Source organism: Melospiza georgiana, chromosome 1 (genome assembly GCF_028018845.1).
Source record: "Melospiza georgiana isolate bMelGeo1 chromosome 1, bMelGeo1.pri, whole genome shotgun sequence".
NCBI lineage: Eukaryota > Metazoa > Chordata > Aves > Passeriformes > Passerellidae > Melospiza > Melospiza georgiana.
Genome location: NC_080430.1, coordinates 2,608,115 through 2,628,669, shown reverse-complemented (window position 1 = coordinate 2,628,669; position 20,555 = coordinate 2,608,115). Strand labels below are relative to the sequence as shown.

The 20,555-nt window shown below is 49.4% G+C and overlaps 2 protein-coding genes across 5 annotated transcripts in view; one reads left to right on the top strand and one right to left on the bottom strand.

The window, feature by feature from the left end:
* The first annotated feature begins 10,758 nt into the window (after nucleotides 1-10,758).
* LOC131086122 (protein BUD31 homolog) lies at nucleotides 10,759-12,294 on the top strand. Its single transcript, XM_058028928.1, is given in 2 exon segments — nucleotides 10,759-11,717; nucleotides 11,720-12,294. Coding segments are annotated over 2 exon segments (432 nt in total). The 5' UTR covers nucleotides 10,759-11,680; the 3' UTR covers nucleotides 12,115-12,294.
* A 134-nt stretch (nucleotides 12,295-12,428) lies between these two features.
* Nucleotides 12,429-20,555, bottom strand: part of GJC2 (gap junction protein gamma 2) — a 40,409-nt gene continuing 32,282 nt past the window's right edge. For 3 of the 4 annotated variants that reach the window (XM_058028914.1, XM_058028895.1, XM_058028905.1), the window contains exon 2: nucleotides 12,429-14,201. In XM_058028914.1, the coding sequence (XP_057884897.1) occupies nucleotides 12,931-14,181 (1,251 nt within the window). In that variant the 5' untranslated portion in view covers nucleotides 14,182-14,201 and the 3' untranslated portion in view covers nucleotides 12,429-12,930. Of the gene's footprint in view, nucleotides 14,202-20,299; nucleotides 20,379-20,555 lie in introns of those variants that run through there. The other variant, XM_058028885.1, reaches the window with a different exon arrangement.

Sequence of the window (20,555 nt, the reverse complement as noted above, 5' to 3'; positions counted from 1 at the left end):
GGAGAGGTTCAGTCCATCAGGGACAGGTTCAATCCATCAGGGAGAGGTTCCGTCCATCAGGGGCAGGTTCAGTCCATCAGGAACAGGTTCAATCCATCAGGGAGAGGTTCACTCCATCAGGGACAGGTCCAGTCCATCAGGTTGCTCACCCCAAACTGATCCTGAATATTTCCCAGCATGGACAGTCCCTGTGTTAAACCCCCCAGTTAAACCATGGAGCTGATGCTGTTTCCCCCTGTTTTTCCAGCGGCTGCTGCTCGGTTTGAGCCCATCCTGCCCCTTCCCTCTGCCAGCACCAGCAGCTCTGTGGGCAGGGGGAGCCTCCTGGCCCCAATGGCCCCACTAAAACCTCCAGGACAGGCAACACCACCACAAACCCACCCTGAGTGAAGGGAGGCTCGTTTTCCAGAGCTGGAAATGTGCTGAGCTAATGCAGGGCTGGGCTGTCCCCTTGTGCCCCACAGTGATAACCTTATCACACATCCCCCAGTGTGTCCTGGCAGCACTGAGACACGTGGGGTGTTCACCCTGGAATCCATTCCCCACTGGAATTCAGGGCTGGAGATGTAAAGGTGTGGGCAGAGGTGACCTTGGCACCTGTGTGTGCTCTGCCCACCTGCTGGCACCCAAAATGGGGCTGGGCAAAACTGCCAGGCTCTGGGGCAGCTGGAGGAGCAGAGAGCTGATGCCCAGGGTGGTTCTTTTATTTCCCTGGAAATGGGAATGTGCCCAGAGCAGGAGCTGGGTTTGCTTTTGGAAGGAGAAAGGGGAAAGTCACAAGTCTGGAAGCACAGCTGGGCTGGAACTGCAGAGTCCAACAGGCACCATGGAGGCACATCTGGATCCACATTTGTGGGTTTTTTACCTGTTCCACACCCCTGCTTCACCCAAGTCTTTATTTTATATTAAGATCTTTTGAAGGTGAGAGTTCTAAGGGGATATATATTGTTATTTTTTGCATGATTATATATATTATTGTTATATATTGTTATCTTGTGAAGAGCTAAGCTTACATTTTATCTTCCCTTATAAAAATACCACTATACCAAGCTGTGGGATGGTCAGTGGCCATCCCACAGGCAGCCCTTTGCCATCTTCCTGCATTCCCAACCACCACAGGCGTGCTGTGTCAAACCCCACAGAGATATCTGAAAGGGCAGCAAGGGGAATAAAAGTGAAAATGGAAAACAATCAGGCAGCCAGTTCAAGCCTTTATTTGTTTTACCACTTCCTACTGCCTTTATTCCTTTCCCTTTGGGGTTGCTTTTCTTTTCTCATGGAGCTGTTCAGTTATTACATGCAAAAATGCATGTTTGAGTCCAGAATTTAGTGGCTAATAAAGTCATGTTGAAAAATTTCAGTGTCAGAAACTACAACCCTGCCAGTTTGGTGCATTAAATGAGCTCAGGGGATGGTTTGAGACAATCCATGGTGTAACTGAGCCCTGGGAGGGTTTGTGCCAGCCCTCAGTGAGTGTGTGCCTGTCTTCACTAAAAATGGGGGACCTGAAGCCTTGGGTGGGAGGGACAACACAATTCCCAGAGCTTCCATGAGTTTAATTCCTACTGGGAGATGTGGAATTCTAGTGGGAATCCATTAGAATCCCACATCTAGTGGGAAACCTCTGGTGGGAATCCACTAGAATTCCATATCTAGAGGAAAATCTCTAATGGGAATCCACTAGAATTCCATATCTAGTGGGAAAGCTCTAATGGGCATCCACTAGAATTCGACATCTAGTGGGAAACCTCTAATGGGCATCCACTAGAATTCCATATCTAGAGGAAAATCTCTAATGGGAATCCACTGGAATCCCGTATCTAGTGGGAAACCTCCAGTGGGAATCCACTAGAATCCCATATCTAGTGGGAATCCACTAGAATCCCATATCTAGTGGGAAACCTCTAATGGGAATCCATTATAATCCCATATCTAGTGGGAAACCTCCAGTGGGAATCCACTGGAATCCCATATCTAGTGGAAATCTGTAATGGGAATCCACTAGAATCCCATATCTAGTGGGAAACCTTCAGTGGGAATCCACTAGAATTCCATATCTAGTGGGAAACCTCCAGTGGGAATACACTAGAATGCCATATCTAGTGGGAAACCTCTAATGGGAATCCACTGGATTTCCACATCTAGTGGGAAACCTCTAATGGGAATCCATTATAATCCCATATCTAGTGGGAAACCTCCAGTGGGAATCCACTGGAATTCCATATCTAGTGGAAATCTCTAATGGGAATCCACTAGAATCCCATATCTAGTGGGAAACCTCCAGTGGGAATCCACTAGAATCCCATATCTAGTGGGAAACCTCCAGTGGGAATCCACTAGAATTCCACATCTAGTGGGAAACCCATCCTTGGCATTTAATTGTCAATAAGTCATCCTGACCAGGGATAACTTCTGCAGCCAGCCCCACAGGGCAATGCTGCCCTCATAAACTTGTTTTCTCCAGCTTTTTCTTGGGGTTTTAAGCACAACACCCACGTGAGCTGCAATTATTCCTCCCAACCCTTGTGCATGAAATATTGTGGGAGGCCAGCCACAGGCAGCTGTGGTAAACCATAGCAGCACTCCTGGGACAACATCCCACAGCCTTGGAGAGGAAAAACAGGGATTGTGGCAATGCAAAATCGCTGCTGATAGGGGGAATTGCAAGTACAACAGAGCCAAGTGGAAGCTGAGCTTGGAGGGAGGGAGTTTGTGCATCCAAAAGCTGCTCTGAAAGGAGGGTGGGCACCTCTCTTTTCTCCCAGGGAACAAGGGACAGAGGAAACAGCCTGAAGTTGCACTGGGTGAGGTTTGGATTGGATATTAGGGAAAATTTCTTCATTGAAAGAGTGGCCCAGGGAAGTGGTGGGAGCAGCAGCCTTGGAAATGTTTAAAAACAGAGTGGATGTGGCACTTAGGGACAGGGTTTGGTGGTTGTGTGCTGGGTTGATGGCTGAACTCAAACTTAAAGAGCTTTTCCAACCTTAATTAAGGGCTCTGTGATTCCTGCTGGGGGGACTGAGAGGAAGGGACAGCTCTTCCTGCATTTCCCTGGTGTGGTTTTTGATGAGTGTTTTACTCTAGCTGAGAGTAAAAAGGAATAGGTTGTTGTTGTGTTGTCCTGTATATAAAGTCTTTATTTTATATTCTTTTAAGATCTTTTGCAGGTGATAGTTCTAAGGGGATATATTGTTATTTTTTGTATGGTAGTAGTAGTGAAATAATAATAATTGAGTGGGATTTTGACTAGGTAAGAGTTAAGCTTACATTTTGTCAGGGGCAGGCTAACTTTATGGAAATACCACTACCATGGTGGAATTGTGCCTATGAGCAAAAAGGCCTCTGCTCTCTGCTCCAGCTTTTTACATCAAGGCACTTAGTGTAAGTTTCTACTAACAGCTAAAATCTATATTCTAAATCTATATTTCTATTTCACTGTGTAGCTTCATATATCTCAGTTTCTCCAGGTCAATCCCTGTGCCTAAATTTTCCCTGTGCCCTGAGGGGCTCCATTCCAACCCTGGGAGGAGGGATTGGGAGCCAGGGGGATGCTGTGGCTGGAATTCTGGAATTCTGTGACCCCAGAGAGAACTGGAGAGTCACTGGCAATTTCACTGTGTCTTTCCAAAGGAATGGGAGGGGTTGTGTGTGGCATTCACATTGTCTGAAAAACCTCTTTGCCCAGGATTTTTCTCCTGGGAAGCTGAGAAGCCTCAGAGAAAAGGAAAACAATTCTTATCTCATTTGCTTCTCCTGTGTTTTGCTGCTTTGGAATGTGTTTGGAGATTGTTTACCCACAGGTGATTGTTCCATTGGATTCTGCTGTGAGTTGTTTTCATTCTTTGGCCAATCAGGGCCAAGCTGTGTCAGGACTCTGGAGAGTCACAAGTTTTCATTAATATCTTTTTAGCATTCTGTGAGTATCCTTCCTGTATTCTTTAGTATACTTTAGTTTAGTATTCTTTAATATAATATAGATCATAAAATAATAAATTAGCCTTCTAAGAACATGGAGTCACATTCATCATCCCTCTCAGCCACAAGGCTCCCTGCAAATACAATAGTTGTGATTATTCTGCCTGTTCCCAAAATGCTGTGGATGGGGGCTGCTTTTGCCTTTCTTCCTTCTGTGATTTGGGATCAACCCCTAGGGCAGGGACCAGGCTGCTCCAAGCCCCATCCAACCTGGCCTTGCCTCTTCCCTGTCTCTTGGTGGCACCACATCCTGTGTCCTGCCAAAGAAGTTGTCAACTTTTTTGAAAGTCACATTTTCTGAAAAATCTCTGCCCAGGATTCTTCTCCTGGGAAGCTGAGAAGCCTCAGAGAAAAATGAAAACTATAATTATCTCATTTGCTTCTCCTGTGTTGTGCTCATGTGGAATGTGTTTGGAGATTGTTTATTCACAGGTGATTGTTTCATTGGTTTCATGTCAATTGTTTTGACTCAATGGCCAATCAGGGCCAAGCTGTGTCGGACTCTGAGGAGAGAGTCAGGAGTTTTCATTATTATCTTTTTAGCCTTCTGTCTGTATCCTTTCTATATTCTTTAGTATAGTATTCTTTAATATATTATAGATCATAAAATATTAAATTAGCCTTCTGAGAACATGGAGTCCAGTTCATCATTCCTCCCTTCATTGCAGTATGAGAAAATACAGTCAGTATTTTACTTATATATTACTCAGTCAACTTAGGTCAACTTCCAGAGAAACAGTAAAAAAATGCATGTTTGAGTCCAGAATTTTTTTCCTGAGGACATTTGGAGAGGGGTTGTGAGTGCCCAGTGTCTGTGATTTAATGGGAGCAGCGCACACTGAGGTGCTTGCAAAGCCTCTTTGGCTCTCTCACAAAGTGTTTTCCCATTGTTTGCTCACCCTGGATCATCAATTTCTCTCAGATTCCCCAAAGTTTTATTGCTTTTGAAAGGCCAGGCTTCCCTCAGCAGCCTGAGCTGTGTGCCTGAGGGATCTGCAGTGATTCATCGGGGAGACAAGGCATCCCAAACAGCACCAAGGTCAAATGCTTCTTAAGGCAAAACTATTCTGGGATGGTTTGTGGCCATAGCAGGGAAAACAGAGCTCCTACGTGGCCAAACCAGGCCAGCCAGAGATGGAGAAGGATTTCTCCTCATCACTCGGAGCCCTTGCTCAAGCAAGCACCACACGCTTTACGTACTGTAACAAAATGTAAGTTTTATTCCATATTATTAGTAATGGATGTGGAATAGCCACAGTTGAGTTGGACTGGTGTCCCTTTCCCTTTTGACCAGTGGTTCATATTCTAACTACAGCCCAGATGTAACATTTACACTGCAAAATACTTAGAGATTCCACCTCATACTCCAAAAGTTTCTGGTACAAATACAGTTAGTACATTTTAAAAAAAATAACAACCAAAAAAAAAAAGAAAAAAGAAAAAAAAAAACCCCACCAATCCCAGACACTTTGTAACAGCACAGACTGGTTATGGCCTTGAGTTTAGTTCAAGTATTTCCCAGTGGAATGCAATGCAAGCAAGAAGGTAATCTGGCTTTTGTGGGACATTCCTGGCCCTGAATGGTAAGAAGAGAAAAGTAAGTGTGGGCACTTCATCTGACCAAGTTTAGTGAGAGAGTCAACGTTTATGATTAGTTCAGCCACAAAGCCAAACCTCCCTTGTGTGTGTGGACAAAACTGCTACCTGGAGAAAAGACAGAAATAAAAGCAAAGCATTAATTACACCATTGGCATTTCTTACATGGCTGATGCTCCACCCTCTAAACGAATTTCCTCTGGTTGCTGGTTGAGTTAGGAACAATTGTGGTGGGGATTTTGCTTGTGGCTGTGAATATTTTGCTGCTGTGTCCTTTTCCTGCCCCCAGTGACAGGATGAAAGGAGTCATTCCTGCAGAGTCATCGTCATTGCATTTGGTCACCTTTGTGGCAGTGACTCTGTGGAGAAACCCAACATCCTAAAGGGTTTACAGAGTGGAGGAGGAAAGGGGGAAGTGAGCAAATCAGTATATATAGAAATAATAACAAGTAATAATATTTTCTGTTCCTAGGGCTGTCTGACCCATGCTGGCTCCTGTGTGTGACCCAGATGGGATTTGGGAGAGCTTGGATCCCTCCTCCCCATGCTCAGAGCATCAGCATTGTCCTCCAGGCTGGTTGGGACCTCACTTTGCATCCCTGACACCAACTGGGAATGCACCCCTGTGCTTGAGTCCCTGCAAAACTCTAGGAAAACATGGGAAAGCAGGCTCAGCTCCCCTTGGGAAGGGATGTTGTGCAGGGCTGGGAGTGGTCATCCCGTGTCCCTGCCCAGCGAGGGGGTTATTGATCCCCCAAGAGTCTGCCCTGGCTCTGGCACCCATCAATAATGCAGTTATTGACTCTCCCTGCAGAAAACAGCCTGTGCATGTGAGATGTGAGGGTGACACCAGCTGGGGAGAGGCTCCAAACCCTCTGCAGGTCACTCACAGCCCCCTTGGCTCGCTGTGAGACAATGAAAAGGGGTTTGAAGGAGGGCACGAAGATTCTGACTGCGCAACCACACATCTGCAGAGGGGAGCAGTGGGGATTTGGGGAGGAGCAGAGTGAGGAAGAGGAGAAGGGAGGGAAGGTGACACAAGGAGCAGCACTGCCACACTGCTGGGAATTTGTCAAGTGGCTGCTGTTGGTCCAAAGACACCAGAGAAAACCATGCTAGAAAATCAGCCCTTGCAGAAGAGTTCAGCTTAAAGCACATTTGAGGGTGCAAACAGTCTCCAAACAACCAAAATATGCAGAGCTAAAGGCATGAGGCTTCTCCATGTCTCCATGGGGTTGCAGAGAGGGGGTTCATGTCACCCTTCAGGGTGATGGCGGCAAGTTGGCCAGAAGATCCATGGTCTTTTCCCACCCTGCTGCTCCAAAGCTGGAATCTCCTGCTGGGGTATTGCTGGGGCAGCCCTGCTGTACAGACTGGGATTAATGGGTTAATCAGGTCTCTGTGACCAGTTTTTGGGGGGTTTTAGCTTAAAATCTGCCCTTGGCTTTCCCCCTTTCCCTGACTTTGGGAGGTTTTAGCTTAAAATCTGCCCCTTGGCAAGGCGTTGGCCAAGGTTTTTTCCTGGCACGAGAACAAGGGAGTGACATTCCTATCCCTGGTGTGGTGACTCAGGGGGGATCTGCAGGTCAGCAGGAGCTGAGGGGAGGATCTGAGTCACCAGCAAGTGCTCAGGCCATGGATGGTGCTGTGAGGGGGGTAGGGGCAGGAGAAACCCAAAATGCTGCACTCCTGCCTCCCAGCATCGCGTGGGAAGCACAAGTTGATCTGGGGCTGTGGGATTGTTGTTGCTCATGGAAAAGGAATCACAAGAACCCAGGCAGAATCCAGCCATGGTTATCCTCAGAGTTTCCATCCCTCCCTTGGGATCACAACTTTAAATGCACACAGTTTCCCCTGGGACACAGGGCTGGGAATAAAGGAGAAGTCACGCTGATGTGGGGGACAAGCTCATGCCCTGCACAGCTGTGTCGCAGACATCTTTTATGAAAATCTTTTCCTTGAGATTTTTTCCTCCTGGGAGGCTGAGAGGCCTCAGAGACAAGATGTAAACAATGATTATCTGCTGCTGTGGAATGCAACAGGTGCATCTGTGATTGGTCTCATGTAGATGTTTAGAATTAATGGCCAATCACAGTCCAGCTGGCTCTCTCTCTGTCTAAGCCACAAACCTTTGTTATTCATTCCTTTCTATTCTCAGCTTAGCCAGCCTTCTGAAATGAAACCTTTTCTTCTATTCTTTTAGTATAGTTTTAATATATTATATATCATAAAATAATTAATCAGCCTTCTGAAACATGGAGTCAGATCCTCGTCTCTTCCCTCAACCTGAGACCCCTGTGAACACCGTCACACAGCTGCAGTGACCAGGGGACAAATTTCCATCCAGGGAGCAAATTTCCACCCAGGATCACCTCTCTCCTCCCCAGCAGCCTGGGATGTGGCCCTGCAGGCATTTTTTCCAGGTTTCAGCAGCCCTGTGAGCAGCCAGCCTCTCCTGCTGTGCCCAGCACATCCCCAGCCAGCAGGGAGCATATTCCCAACATGGGACAAGGACAAACACAGAACTTGGATATGTTTGTCACCACCATGGTGTGACCCTTCTGAGCCTTTCCTGCAAAACTCCCAGCAGAAGGGATGGATGGATGGATGGATGGATGGATGGATGGATGGATGGATGGATGGATGGATGATGGATGGATGGATGGATGGATGGATGGATGGATGGATGATGGATGGATGGATGGATGGATGATGGATGGATGGATGGATGGATGGATGGATGGATGGATGGATGGATGGATGATGGATGGATGGATGGATGGATGGATGGATGGATGGATGGATGGATGATGGATGGATGGATGGATGATGGATGGATGGATGGATGGATGGATGGATGGATGGATGGATGGATGGATGGATGAGGGATGGAGGGATGGATGGATGGATGGATGGATGGATGGATGGATGGATGGATGGATGGATGGATGCCACTGCCAGCTGCTGCTGTGCTGATGCTCCTCCTGCATCCACTTACCCTTTTCTCGAGCTGCAAGAGCAAACAGCATTCCAGGCATTTTGCTCAGCCAAAGTTCCCAGGGGATGAAGGGCATATCCAAATTCCCTGTCTGTTCCTAAAAATGGCCAAAGGGATGGACATTTAGGGAACAGGCATCCCCAGGGCTGTTAGGGACTGACCTCAAGGACATGAGAGTGTTGTTCAGCTAGAAATCAGGAATATCCCATGGATGAGAAATCCTGGCACAGCCTGAGAGAACAGCTTGGCACAGGGAGAATTTACTTCTTTTGCCATAGGTTTGATCCTGAGGGCTCTGCCTGTCTGGGTTCTCTGTGGTGGAAATGAAACCACCCTCTGACAAAGAACAGTAGGAGCCTTGGAGCTCAGCAGCTTGATTTTAATATGCACCCAAAGTAAGGTAAATGCATGAAAACCACCCTAAAATCAAGCCCAGCTGAAAAAAATTCCCCATAACTCAGGAAAAACTTCCTGCTCTTGTCCTGGTCCTGTCCCCACCGAAGCCAGACCTTCTTCAAAGCCCCCCCCAGCAAATGTGGGACCCCCTCCCATTCCCCAGGTGGGGCTGGAGGATAACAGGCCCAGGATGGGACCAGCCCCAGCCCTGGAGCAGCTGGGTTCTCTCAGAGGAGGTGGAAGGGAGGCTGTAGAAGGAGCAGAGGGTTGACATCACATTTACACCAAGCTCTCTATGTCTATGTTCACACTCACATGTTCATAGTGCCTGTATCTACACATGGACACACACACACCACTATGCATAGATCTGCCTCCTGCCACTATTTATAAGGGTTTGATTAATCAGAAAAACAAATTTGCCAACAGTGCTTTTCCTCAATTGATCAGAAAAACAAATTTGCCAACAGTGCTTTTCCTCAATTGATCAGAAAAACAAGTTTGCCGACGCCGATTGCCAAAAATTCAGCAAGTAAAGGAGCCTCAACCCTTCACACTTTTGTTTTCCTGGTTGCATAAAGGCACTTTCAGATGATGTGAAGCAGCAGTTTGTTAAAAACCCTGTAACTGCAACAATTCCCATCGCATCTGTAGCAAGTGCTACACAGGCACCAGTAGGACGCAATGTCTCTGAGGGTTTGGAGCAGAGTCGGCGCTGGGGACAACTCCCGTGGTCAGGGCGAGAGGGACTCCGAAGGTGTTCCGCATCTCTGCAGGCCCAGCACTCGGCTCCTCACGTCCAGACATCACTCCAGTCTCTCAGCTCTTATTTGGCTCGTTGTTTTTGGGGTTTTCTCAGTACGTTTGGAGCCGTAGTCCCACACAGCATGCTGGTCCTGGAGTCACTTTGCAAAACCCTCCCCTCCAGGTCTCTTCTCCTCACTGTTCGGGATGTCCCCACCCGTTACTGTCTCGGAGAAGGGCCATTACCTCGCCCCAGCCAGGGCTTTTACTAATACAAAAACAACCATTAACGACAACGACCCGTAATTACCATAACACAGGCAGCAGCCCAGCAGTACTGGTAACCTTTTTCTCACAGAAAAAAATCAACTGAATTTTTGTTCATAACAGTGCCAGCTCTGGTTCACAGCATCCAACGAGGCCCTCATTGGCATGTGCCAGCCCAGGCAGGCCATCAGCTGTGAGCCTGCCACCAAGGTCCCTGCAATATGTCAGTGGTTTTCTTACCAAAGGATCAGGAATTAATTTGATTAAGGGTGTTTAGTAATTAAACGCTGCCTGGCCTGCAGCACTCGAGCCTTGCCATGCAGGAGGGCGGCTGATCCCTGTCAGCCTCGCTTCTCTCCTGAGCCACCAGCAGCTCCTCTTCCCAGCACAGCACATTGTCCAGTCTCTGCTGGGGGCTCTGGTGCTGAGCCAGGGGCTGGGAGGTGGGGAGGGTTTGCTGTTACTCACTGGAGTGTTGTAGTGTGTTCATACGTGTGTTCATTAAGTTCATTTAATTCCTCCCCCATTTTATGCATCTGCTCCCCCCCATGTTGTGTAAAATGGTTCTGCCCTCCTCAGTTTTCCCGCCACAGCCCTGCCAGTTATACTGTCAATCTTTTAGGTTATATAATTCCTCCTCCCCTTTTTCCCTTATATGTATGCTTTTTCTCCTCCCTGGGCCAAGTCAATCACCCCCCCCCCCCCCCCACTCCACCTAGCATTCCAGAAGCTTCTCCTCTTTGGGGGTTGTGGTTGGCTGTGGTCCCGGGGCCCCTCCCATACCTGGTACCTATTGGGCTCTCCACTATGTCATTTGTGTTAAGTTCATCCCCTCTCCTCCCCCTATTGGTCTTCTGTAAACCCCTCCCGGGTCCACTCCTTCCCTTTATAACCCTGAGGCACCCTTTGTTCTGGGTCATTCGCTGATACATCGTGGGCTTTCCAATAAACCTGGTTAGCCCCCACCGGCGAGTGTCCAACTCCTTCCTTCTCGTGGTTTAGCAGCGATTCAGTCTACAATCAGCACAGTCCGAGGCCTTACAACGGGATTCGAAGCCGCAACTCCCCGCACCTGAGGAGGGCTTCAAGACGAGAAACCATCCGCCTGAACTTTTCCTTTGCACCGCTGCTGGATCAGGTGAGCCCCGGACTCGGTGATTCCCCCCCCGGCCTTTTTAATTTTCCCTGGGAGCCCTCCCTGCGCTGGGGACCGCTCCCGACCCTTCTTCCCTTGAGGGCTGGTCTCTGGGCGCTGCTCGTGGCCGGAGGAAATTTTCGGCGCGGGGCGGGGGGTCTCGGTCTGCCGCTCGGTGTGCCCCGGCTCCCTGCTGCTGCTGCTGCTGCTCGGGGATTTTAAAAGCAGTATACACAGCTGCATTGTTTCTCTGCAGCGTGTTTCGCTGTCTTTTAGAATTCGCGCCGGCGGGCATGGGGAAGCTCTGCCCTCTCTCTGTGCGGGGGGGGCCCTCTCGGCGCGGGGTGTTCTTCTGGGGACAGTCCTCACCCCTTTCGTTTTTGGTTTTCCCTTTCCTGTGGGGTCTGCTTCCCCAGACTTGGGGCCAGGTCCCACCACCTAAATTCCTTTCTTTCCCCCCAGTGAACCCCCAGACTTGGGGACAGTGGGTGGAGCAGGGGCCGGCGGTGTGACTCTTGAGGGAGTGCTGGCAGTTCCCCTCGCCCTTTGGCCCTCTCGCTGCCGAGGCAATGCCCAAAGTGAAGGGGAGCAGGAAGCCGCCCCCGGATGCTGGGAGCTGATCGAGCCCACGCTGGACGAGCTGGACCAGAAGATGAGAGAAGCTGAGACAGAGCCACACGAAGGGAAGAGGAAAGTGGAGTCTCTCTGGCCCATCTTCAGGATCCACCACCAGAAAACACGTTACATCTTTGATGTCTTCTACAAGAGGAAAGCAATCAGCAGAGAGCTCTATGAGTACTGCATCAAGGAGGGCTATGCTGACAAAAACCTGATAGCCAAGTGGAAGAAGCAGGGCTATGAGAACCTCTGCTGCCTGCGCTGCATCCAGACTCGGGACACCAACTTTGGCACCAACTGCATCTGCAGGGTCCCCAAAAGCAAGCTGGAAGTGGGCAGAATCATGGAGTGCACTCACTGTGGATGCAGAGGCTGCTCTGGGTGAAGCCTTTTGCCATCAGACTTGTTTTTTGAACTCTGAGGGACATCCTCCTCCTTCTCCTCAATGGACTATGGGTGTAATTGCAGCCATTTTCTGTGATGGGCTATTTCTGTATTAAATTAAAGCATCAGCATGGTCACCTGGATCATGCATAAATGGGGTGTCGCAGACATTTTTCCACAGAAATCCTTTCTTTTGGATTTCTGTGTCTTCGGGAGGCCAGAGGCCTCCGAAGAGAAGGTAAACAATTATTATCAGCTGCTGTGGAATGCAACAGGGACACCTTGATTGGCTCATTTCCTATGTTTATAATTAAGGGCCAATCACCAGGGCAAGTGAGGGGACTGAGTCCCTGGACACAACTTTGTTTGGGATTCTTTTCTATCTATTGTTAGCTTAGCTAGCAGCTCTGCAAACCTCTCTCTATATTCTATTTAGTATAGTCATAATGTGTTATATATCATATCTTAATAAATCAAGCCTTCTGATCAAGATACAAGAGTCACCGTCTCTCTATCACCAGCAGCACCCACTCAGGTCGCTGTAATAAATGGGGGGGAGCAGATACATAAAATGGGGGAGGAATTAAATGAACTTAATGAACGCACTACAACGCTGGAGGTTCCCAGTTGGAGAACACGTTGGAAACAGGGAAGAAATGTCTTTTGTTAACTGGAAGACAGCACTAAATTGGTCCAACACTCCTTTCACTCTCTCGACTTCCATGCAAAAACCGTGCCCTGCGAAACACACGCGAGATAACACCGAAAACCAGAAATAAACCAAAACCAAAGCCCCTCTCACGGCTTCCTGACACAGTTATATCCACACAGATGTCTTCCCATCTTTACTGCTGGAGCTGCCTTTCTCCAGTGAGGCCTTGGGCTTAGCACCTTGTTTCTCCTGGGCGGTGTTGGCCCTGTTCTGCTCCACCACAGTGCCCCCCGAGGCGGGGCTGCTGGTCCGAGAGGGCTGGGTGTTGGCCTGGGTGCTGCTGTAGCTCTGGAAGGCAATGTCCAGCTGCTCCTGGGCCACCCTCAGGTGCTTATGCAGCGTGGACAGGTCGGCGGGCAGGTTCTCGTCGGGGCTGGTGCATTGCTGCTCCTGGGCCACGTTGGCCAAGTTCTGCTCGTGGGCCATCAGGCTGTTGGGGATCTTGGTGGCCTTCTCGGATTTGACGACCAGGTTGTACTCGGGAGGGCAGGAGATGTTCTTGGGGTAGGCGTAGTTGTAGGGCGGCTGGCGGAAGCTGTTGATTTTGCGGTTGCGGATGGCGTCGCGGATGGTCCCGAAGCCCAGGTGGAACATCTCGCACATGTTCAGCAGCAGGCACAGGCAGCTCACCACGTACATCACCAGCAGGAAGATGGTCTTCTCCGTGGGCCGGGACACGAAGCAGTCCACGGTGTGGGGACATGGGACCCTGTTGCAGACGTAATATGCTTCCACCTCAAAACCGTAGAGCAGATACTGCCCTATCAAGAAGCACACCTCGAAGGAAGCCCGGGTGAGGAGCTGGAAGACGTAGATCTTCATCAGCCCCTCCTGCTGGATGCGCCTCCTCCCGTCGTGCTTCTGCTGCTCCTTGCACTTGGGCTTGGCCTTGCTGGCCTTGTCGTGCTCGGCCGCGTCGTCGGAGATCATGGGCTCCTCCTCGTCGGCCTCCATGGCGTCCTCCATGTTGCGCACGGCCTGCCAGTTGAGGGCAAACTGCTTCTTCTTCTTGAAGCCCTTGAGCTTCTCCTCCTCCTCGGCCGAGCGGGCGATCCTGTGGATGGCATAGCCCAGGTACATGACGGAGGGCGTGGAGATCATGATGATCTGGAAGACCCAGAAGCGGACGTGGGAGAGCGGCGCGAAGGCGTCGTAGCAGACGTTGTCGCAGCCCGGCTGCTTGGTGTTGCAGGTGAACTTGCTCTGCTCATCGGAGTAGATGGACTCGCCCCCCACCGCCGTCAGGACGATGCGGAAGACGATGAGCACGGTGAGCCAGACCTTCCCCACGAAGGTGGAGTGGTTGTGAATCTCTTCTAGCAGGCGGGTGAGGAAGCTCCAGCTCATGTTGGTCATAAGGGCTGCTCAGTTAGAACCTGCACGGAGAGGGGCGAGATAAAAGCAAACAGGGATGGGAGGTCACATCTTGTGCCAGAGCAGTGACTGACCCTTGTGCCGGGCACTGGGGAGGCCACACCTCGAATGCTGGGGTCAGGTTTGGGCTCCTCATGACAAAGAAATACATTGAGGAGCTGGAGCGAATCCAGAGATGGGAATGGAACTGGAGAAGGGGCTAGAGCACCAGGATGTAGCCATGATATTTTATGAAAAATCCCTTTGCCAGGATTTTTCTACTGAGAAGCTGAGAAGCCTCAGAGGAAAAGAAAAACAGTAATTATCTGCTGCTGTGGAATGCAACAGGTGCATCTTTGATTGGTCTCATGTGGTTGTTTTTAATTAATGGCCAATCACAGCCCAGCTGGCTCAGACTTTCTGGTCAGTCACAAGATTTTATTATCATTTTTTTCTATTCTGTCCAAGCCTTTTGATGAAATCCTTTCAGTATAGTTCTAGTATATTATTCTCCTTTAATGTATCATAAAATTATAAATCAGCCTTCTGAAACATGGAGTCAAGATTCTCATATCTTCCCTCCTGGGACTCCTGTGAACACCACCACACCAGGAGGGGCTGAGGGAGCTGGGAAGGGCTCAGCCTGGAGAAAAAGGGATCAGGGGGGCCCTTGTGGCTCTGCACAGCTCCTGACAGGAGGGCACAGCCTTGGGCTTGGGTTCTGCTCCAGGGAACAGGACAGGAGCAGAGGCAACGGCCTCAATCAGCACCAATGCAGGTTTGGATTGGATATCAGGGAAAATTTCTCCCCTTAAAGTGTGTTCAGGGCTGGAGCAGTGGAAGATGCTCCCACAACACAGAGACGTGCCCTGTTGAAACATTTTTCATCAGTAAACCCAGAAAAATGCAAAGAATCAGTGGAAAAATGGGAATATTTGTGTTTACAGGCCAATGGCCCTTTTAAGTTCCTCTTGAAACAAAGCAAACAAAACTTTAATCAAATACAGACTGTTTCAAAAATAAACCTTGAGAAGCTTTCAAGAGAAAAGCATGGATTTGTTAGGAGACCTGGACAGCTGGGGAGGAAGAGCTTGTAACGAGCATTTCGTGTTTAGCTTAACATACAGAGAGTTCCTTGGGTGACCTCAGGCAGCACCAAAGACAGGAGGGATCTCACTGCTTGGCTGGCACAGATACTGAGAGATGAGAGCAGTAGGGAAAACACCTGCACCCCGAGAAAAGAGGGAAGGGAAGAGGAAGAGGAAGAGGAAGAGGAAGAGAAGAGAAGAGAAGAGAAGAGAAGAGAAGAGAAGAGAAGAGAAGAGAAGAGAAGAGAAGAGAAGAGAAGAGAAGAGAAGAGAAGAGAAGAGAAGAGAAGAGAAGAGAAGAGAAGAGAAGAGAAGAGAAGAGAAGAGAAGAGGCTGTTTTCCTATGTGCAAGAAGGGCATCAACCATAAATCTCCACGCTGGGTGGGGAAAAGGCTGAGTGGGGAAAATGCTCATAAAATCTCAAAATTCTATAATTTTTGGGGGGTTGGAAGGGACCCTAAAGATCCTATTCCATGGGCAGGGACATCTCTTAGACCAGGTTGCTCCAGCCCCATCCAGCCTGCCGTGGTGATGCCACGAGACACCAGCCTGGCTTGGCACCACTGGAGACACAAATTTCGCTGTGGGGTTTCCGTGGTGGGAGCACAGCAGCAGGAAGGGAAACGTGCCCCGCTCTGATCTCCACATCCAGCCCTCCTGGAATGCAGCTCTGCTCCCACTGCTCCCCCGGAGAGGAGCCAAGCAGCGCTGCTTTGGTTCGCGCAGATGGAATTTTCTAACCCTGCTATTTCCAGATCAAACAAATCCCCTGTGAACGCAAACCCCCGAGTCTTCACACAGCCGGGCTGGGGGAGAGCTCACGGCACCACAGATGGTGCTCTTCCTGTGCTGGGGCTGGGGAAACTGAGGCACAGCTGGGTCATCAACCAGCAAAAGTGGGAAATTCTCCTCTCTGCCATCAACCCTCAAAGCTGCTGGGAGCAGAATCCCCCTCTCCTGCCCCAAAAGTGATGCCTTGGTCAATTCAGCCACTGCAGGACATGGGAAGTGATGCCCACTGAGATAATCTTTATTTACTGAGGAAATCTGGTTTATTCGGGGGTGAGATGGGGAAGTTCCCTGTATTTAACTCTTCCTCTGTGGTGTTCACATTCAGATAAGGGTAAATTGGGGTGTTAAAGGATTTGCAGAGTCAATCCAGGCACTCAACTGATAGGGGCTGGGAAGGGAAGGCCCTGCTGGGGAAACTGAGGCACAGCTGGGTCATCAACCAGAAGGAGAAGTGGGGAAATTCTCCTCTCTGCCACCAACCCTCAAAGCTGCTGGGAGCAGAATCCCCCTCTCCTGACCCAAAAGTGATGCCTTGGTTGCAGGTGGGACAATTCAGCCACTGCAGGACATGGAAAGTGATGCCCACTGAGACATTCTTTATTTACTGAGGAAATTTGGTTTATTCAGGGGTGAGAGGGGGAAGTTCCCTGTTTGAGTGCCTTTTTTTGCTTCCTTACAGTGGGTACACCCTAAAGGGTATTTAACTCTTTCTCTGTCATGTTCACATTCAGATAAGGGCAAATTGAGGTGTTAAATGATTTGCAGAATTAATCCAGGCACTCAACTGATGTGGGGCTGGGAAGGGAAGACCCTGCTGGGGAAACTGAGGCACAGCTGGGTCATCAACCAGCAAAAGTGGGAAATTCTCCTCTGTGCCATCAACCCTCAAAGCTGCTGGGAGCAGAATCCCCCTCTCCTGCCCCAAAAGTGATGCCTTGGTCAATTCAGCCACTGCAGGACATGGGAAGTGATGCCCACTGAGATAATCTTTATTTACTGAGGAAATTTGGTTTATTCGGGGGTGAGATGGGGAAGTTCCCTGTATTTAACTCTCCCTCTGTGGTGTTCACATTCAGATAAGGGTAAATTGGGGTGTTAAATGATTTGCAGAGTTAATCCAGGCACTCAGCTGATAGGGGCTGGGAAGGGAAGGCCCTGCTGGGGAAACTGAGGCACAGCTGGGTCATCAACCAGAAGGAGAAGTGGGGAAATTCTCCTCTCTGCCACCAACCCTCAAAGCTGCTGGGAGCAGAATCCCCCTCTCCTGACCCAAAAGTGATGCCTTGGTTGCAGGTAGGACAATTCAGCCACTGCAGGACATGGAAAGTGATGCCCACTGAGACATTCTTTATTTACTGAGGAATTTTGGTTTATTCAGGGGTGAGAGGGGGAAGTTCCCTGTTTGAGTGCCTTTTTTTGCTTCCTTCCAGTGGGTACACCCTAAAGAGTATTTAACTCTTCCTTTGTCGTTTTCACATTCAGAAGTGAGAAAATTGAGGTGTTAAATGATTTGTAGAATTAATCCAGGCACTCAACTGATGTGGGGCTGGGAAGGGAAGGCCCTGCTGGGGAAACTGAGGCACAGCTGGGTCATCAACCAGCAAAAGTGGGAAATTCTCCTCTGTGCCACCAACCCTCAAAGCTGCTGGGAGCAGAATCCTCCTCTCCTGCCCCAAAAGTGATGCCTTGGTCAATTCAGCCACTGCAGGACATGGGAAGTGATGCCCACTGAGATAATCTTTATTTACTGAGGAAATTTGGTTTATTCGGGGGTGAGATGGGGAAGTTCCCTGTATTTAACTCTCCCTCTGTGGTGTTCACATTCAGATAAGGGTAAATTGGGGTGTTAAAGGATTTGCAGAGTTAATCCAGGCTCTCAGCCAAGCTCCAGCTGATGGCGTCTGGGAAGGGAAGGTCCTGCTGGGTGTGGGGCATGGTGCATCTGCCTGTGGAGCATCCTGGGCTGGATCAGGCAAGGTTGGATGCTGCCCAACCCTGGCTGGCCCCATACAGGTGTCCAACCCCCCACCAGCTCCCATCTGCACTCCAAATCAGCTGCAAGCCCAAAATTGTTCTTAGAAATGCACTTTGAATCCTGTTCATCCAAATTTCAGTGCTGCCCAAAGGGTTTCTGAAGCTTACACCGAGGATAATTCACCGTTTTCATAATTCACAAGTGTTAATCATGGACACAATTCCCAAAGCTCCAACGCACCTCCCAGGAGCTGTGTGCTGGGGCAGGGGGGGGGGGGGGTCTGACCAAGGTTTTCACCAATTTTGGAGGAAATATTCCAGTTTTGAAGTGGTATTTGTCAGGGTTGCTAGCAAAGCACCCCCTGTCTCCTCTAGGGGACACATTGTAGGAAGGAGGACCCAATGAGGTGCTCCCAAATCTCCTGAGCCAAGGAAAAGGAAGGAAATTGTAAAATATCAGAAGTGAGGGGTTGTTGCTTTGAGCAGAACATCCCTGGCTGCCAGCTCCACCCTGAGCTGTGGGTGCTGCCGCTGCCCTGCTGCCCAGCCCTCTGTGCACATCTGGATCTGCAGGAACATCTGCAGGAAACAGCCCCGAGCTCTTGCTGCACCCTGGCACCCTCCTGTGAGGGGTCACACCTTGGTGAGCATGGCTGAGTGGGGAAAATGATCATAAAATCTCAAAATCCTATGATTTTTGGGGGTTGGAATGTGGTTTTTACCAAAACACACCCCTGTCTGCCCCCCTGGCACTGGATCTGAGAGCAGGAGCCGAAGGAAACGAGGTAAAAATCCCCTCCCTACAAACCAGTTTGGTTAAACTTCCAGTGGGGTTTAGGATTGACTGGTTACAAATCCCAAACTGTGGGATTTTAATGTTTTTAATTGCTTGGATGGGGGGTTAACAACATTCCATGATGTTTTGGGATTGATTATAAATAAAACAAGCTTTCAAGGAAAGACTTGTTCACAGTGCTGAACTGGCACTAGGAAAAGGCTCCTCTCCTCATAACCCCAGCCATCAAAGCACAAAACACAGATTTTTGCATCTTTCCACCAGTTCCTCTGTGCAGTGTGAAAGTTATGCAGTCTGGGTGAAAAATAAACCCATCTGGGTGGATCTGCAGCAGGCAGAGGGATTAGATGAGGTGGTTCATGTAGCTTAAATATCTCCCCTAGAAAGGATTCCTCATCCCTGTGGCTTTGAAACCCATTCATTCAGTCATTCATCACCTCCAGAGTTGTATGAACACACACAGGGTACAAGCTGCACTTCAAAACAGCTACAAAGGAGGGGTTGGACTGCTCAAACCACCACCAGTTCCTAAAGCAGTACAGGAATGAGATTTTCTGACCACAGTGACCACCCAAAACCCCCTGACCCCTCCACACAACCACAGGCACAGCTGTAGGAACTGGGAAAACTTTAAAAGCTGAGTATAAAACATGCCAAAGAATGAAAAAAATATAAATCAGTGCTGGCTGGGAGTGGGATCTCAGTCCATTCTGCACGCTTCCTGAACTACAGTGTAGATTCATGCAGCTGAATTATCTCCCCATCCCTGTGGCTTTGAAACCCATTCATTCAGTCATCCATCACCTCCAGAGGTGTATGAACACAGGGCACAAGCTCCACTTCAAAACAGCTGCAAAGGAGGGGTTGGACTGCTCAAACCACCAACAGCTCCTAAAGCTGTACAGGGATGAGATGTTCTCACCACAGTGATTTCCCAAAACCCCCTGACCCCTCCATACAGCTGTAGGAACTGGGAAAACTTTAAAAACCGACTCTAAAATGCACCAATCAATGAAAATATATAAATCAGTGCTAGCTGAACGTCAGTCCATTCTGCACACTGCCTGAATTACAGTGTAGATTCATGCAGCTGAATTACCTCCCCAAGAAAGGACTCCCCATCCCTGTGGCTTTGAAACCCATTCATTCAGTCATCCATCACCTCCAGAGGTGTATGAACACAGGGCACAAGCTCCACTTCAAAACAGCTGCAAAGGAGGGGTCGGACTGCTCAAACCACCACCAGCTCCCAAAGCAGTCAGAGCTGTACAGGAATGAGATGTTCTCGCCACAGTGACCTCCCAAAACCCCCTGACCCCTCCACACAGCTGTAGGAGCTGGGAAAACTTTAAAAACCGACTCTAAAACACTGTAAAGAATGAAAAAAATATATATAAATAACTGCTAGCTGGATGTCAGTCCATCCTGCACGCTGCCTGCACTACAGGGAAAGGGATAAAATGTACTTACAGAGACATGATGCTGCTCGCGGTGCCTTTCCCTCCTCCTCCACCGACATTCCTGTGCCTCGATCCCTCCTCCCTGCCCCGGATAAAGCCCTGGATAAAGCCCCAGCAGCTCGGTCCAGCTCGGTGCAGCCTCCCCAGCGCTGGGCAAGCCGGGCTCCCTATTTAAGGCTCTCAGACCCCGCCTTTGCCCGCAGCCCTGCCCGACCGTCCGCAGGCTGGAGAAGCTGGGAAGGTGCTCCACAGCCGGCCAGGATGGA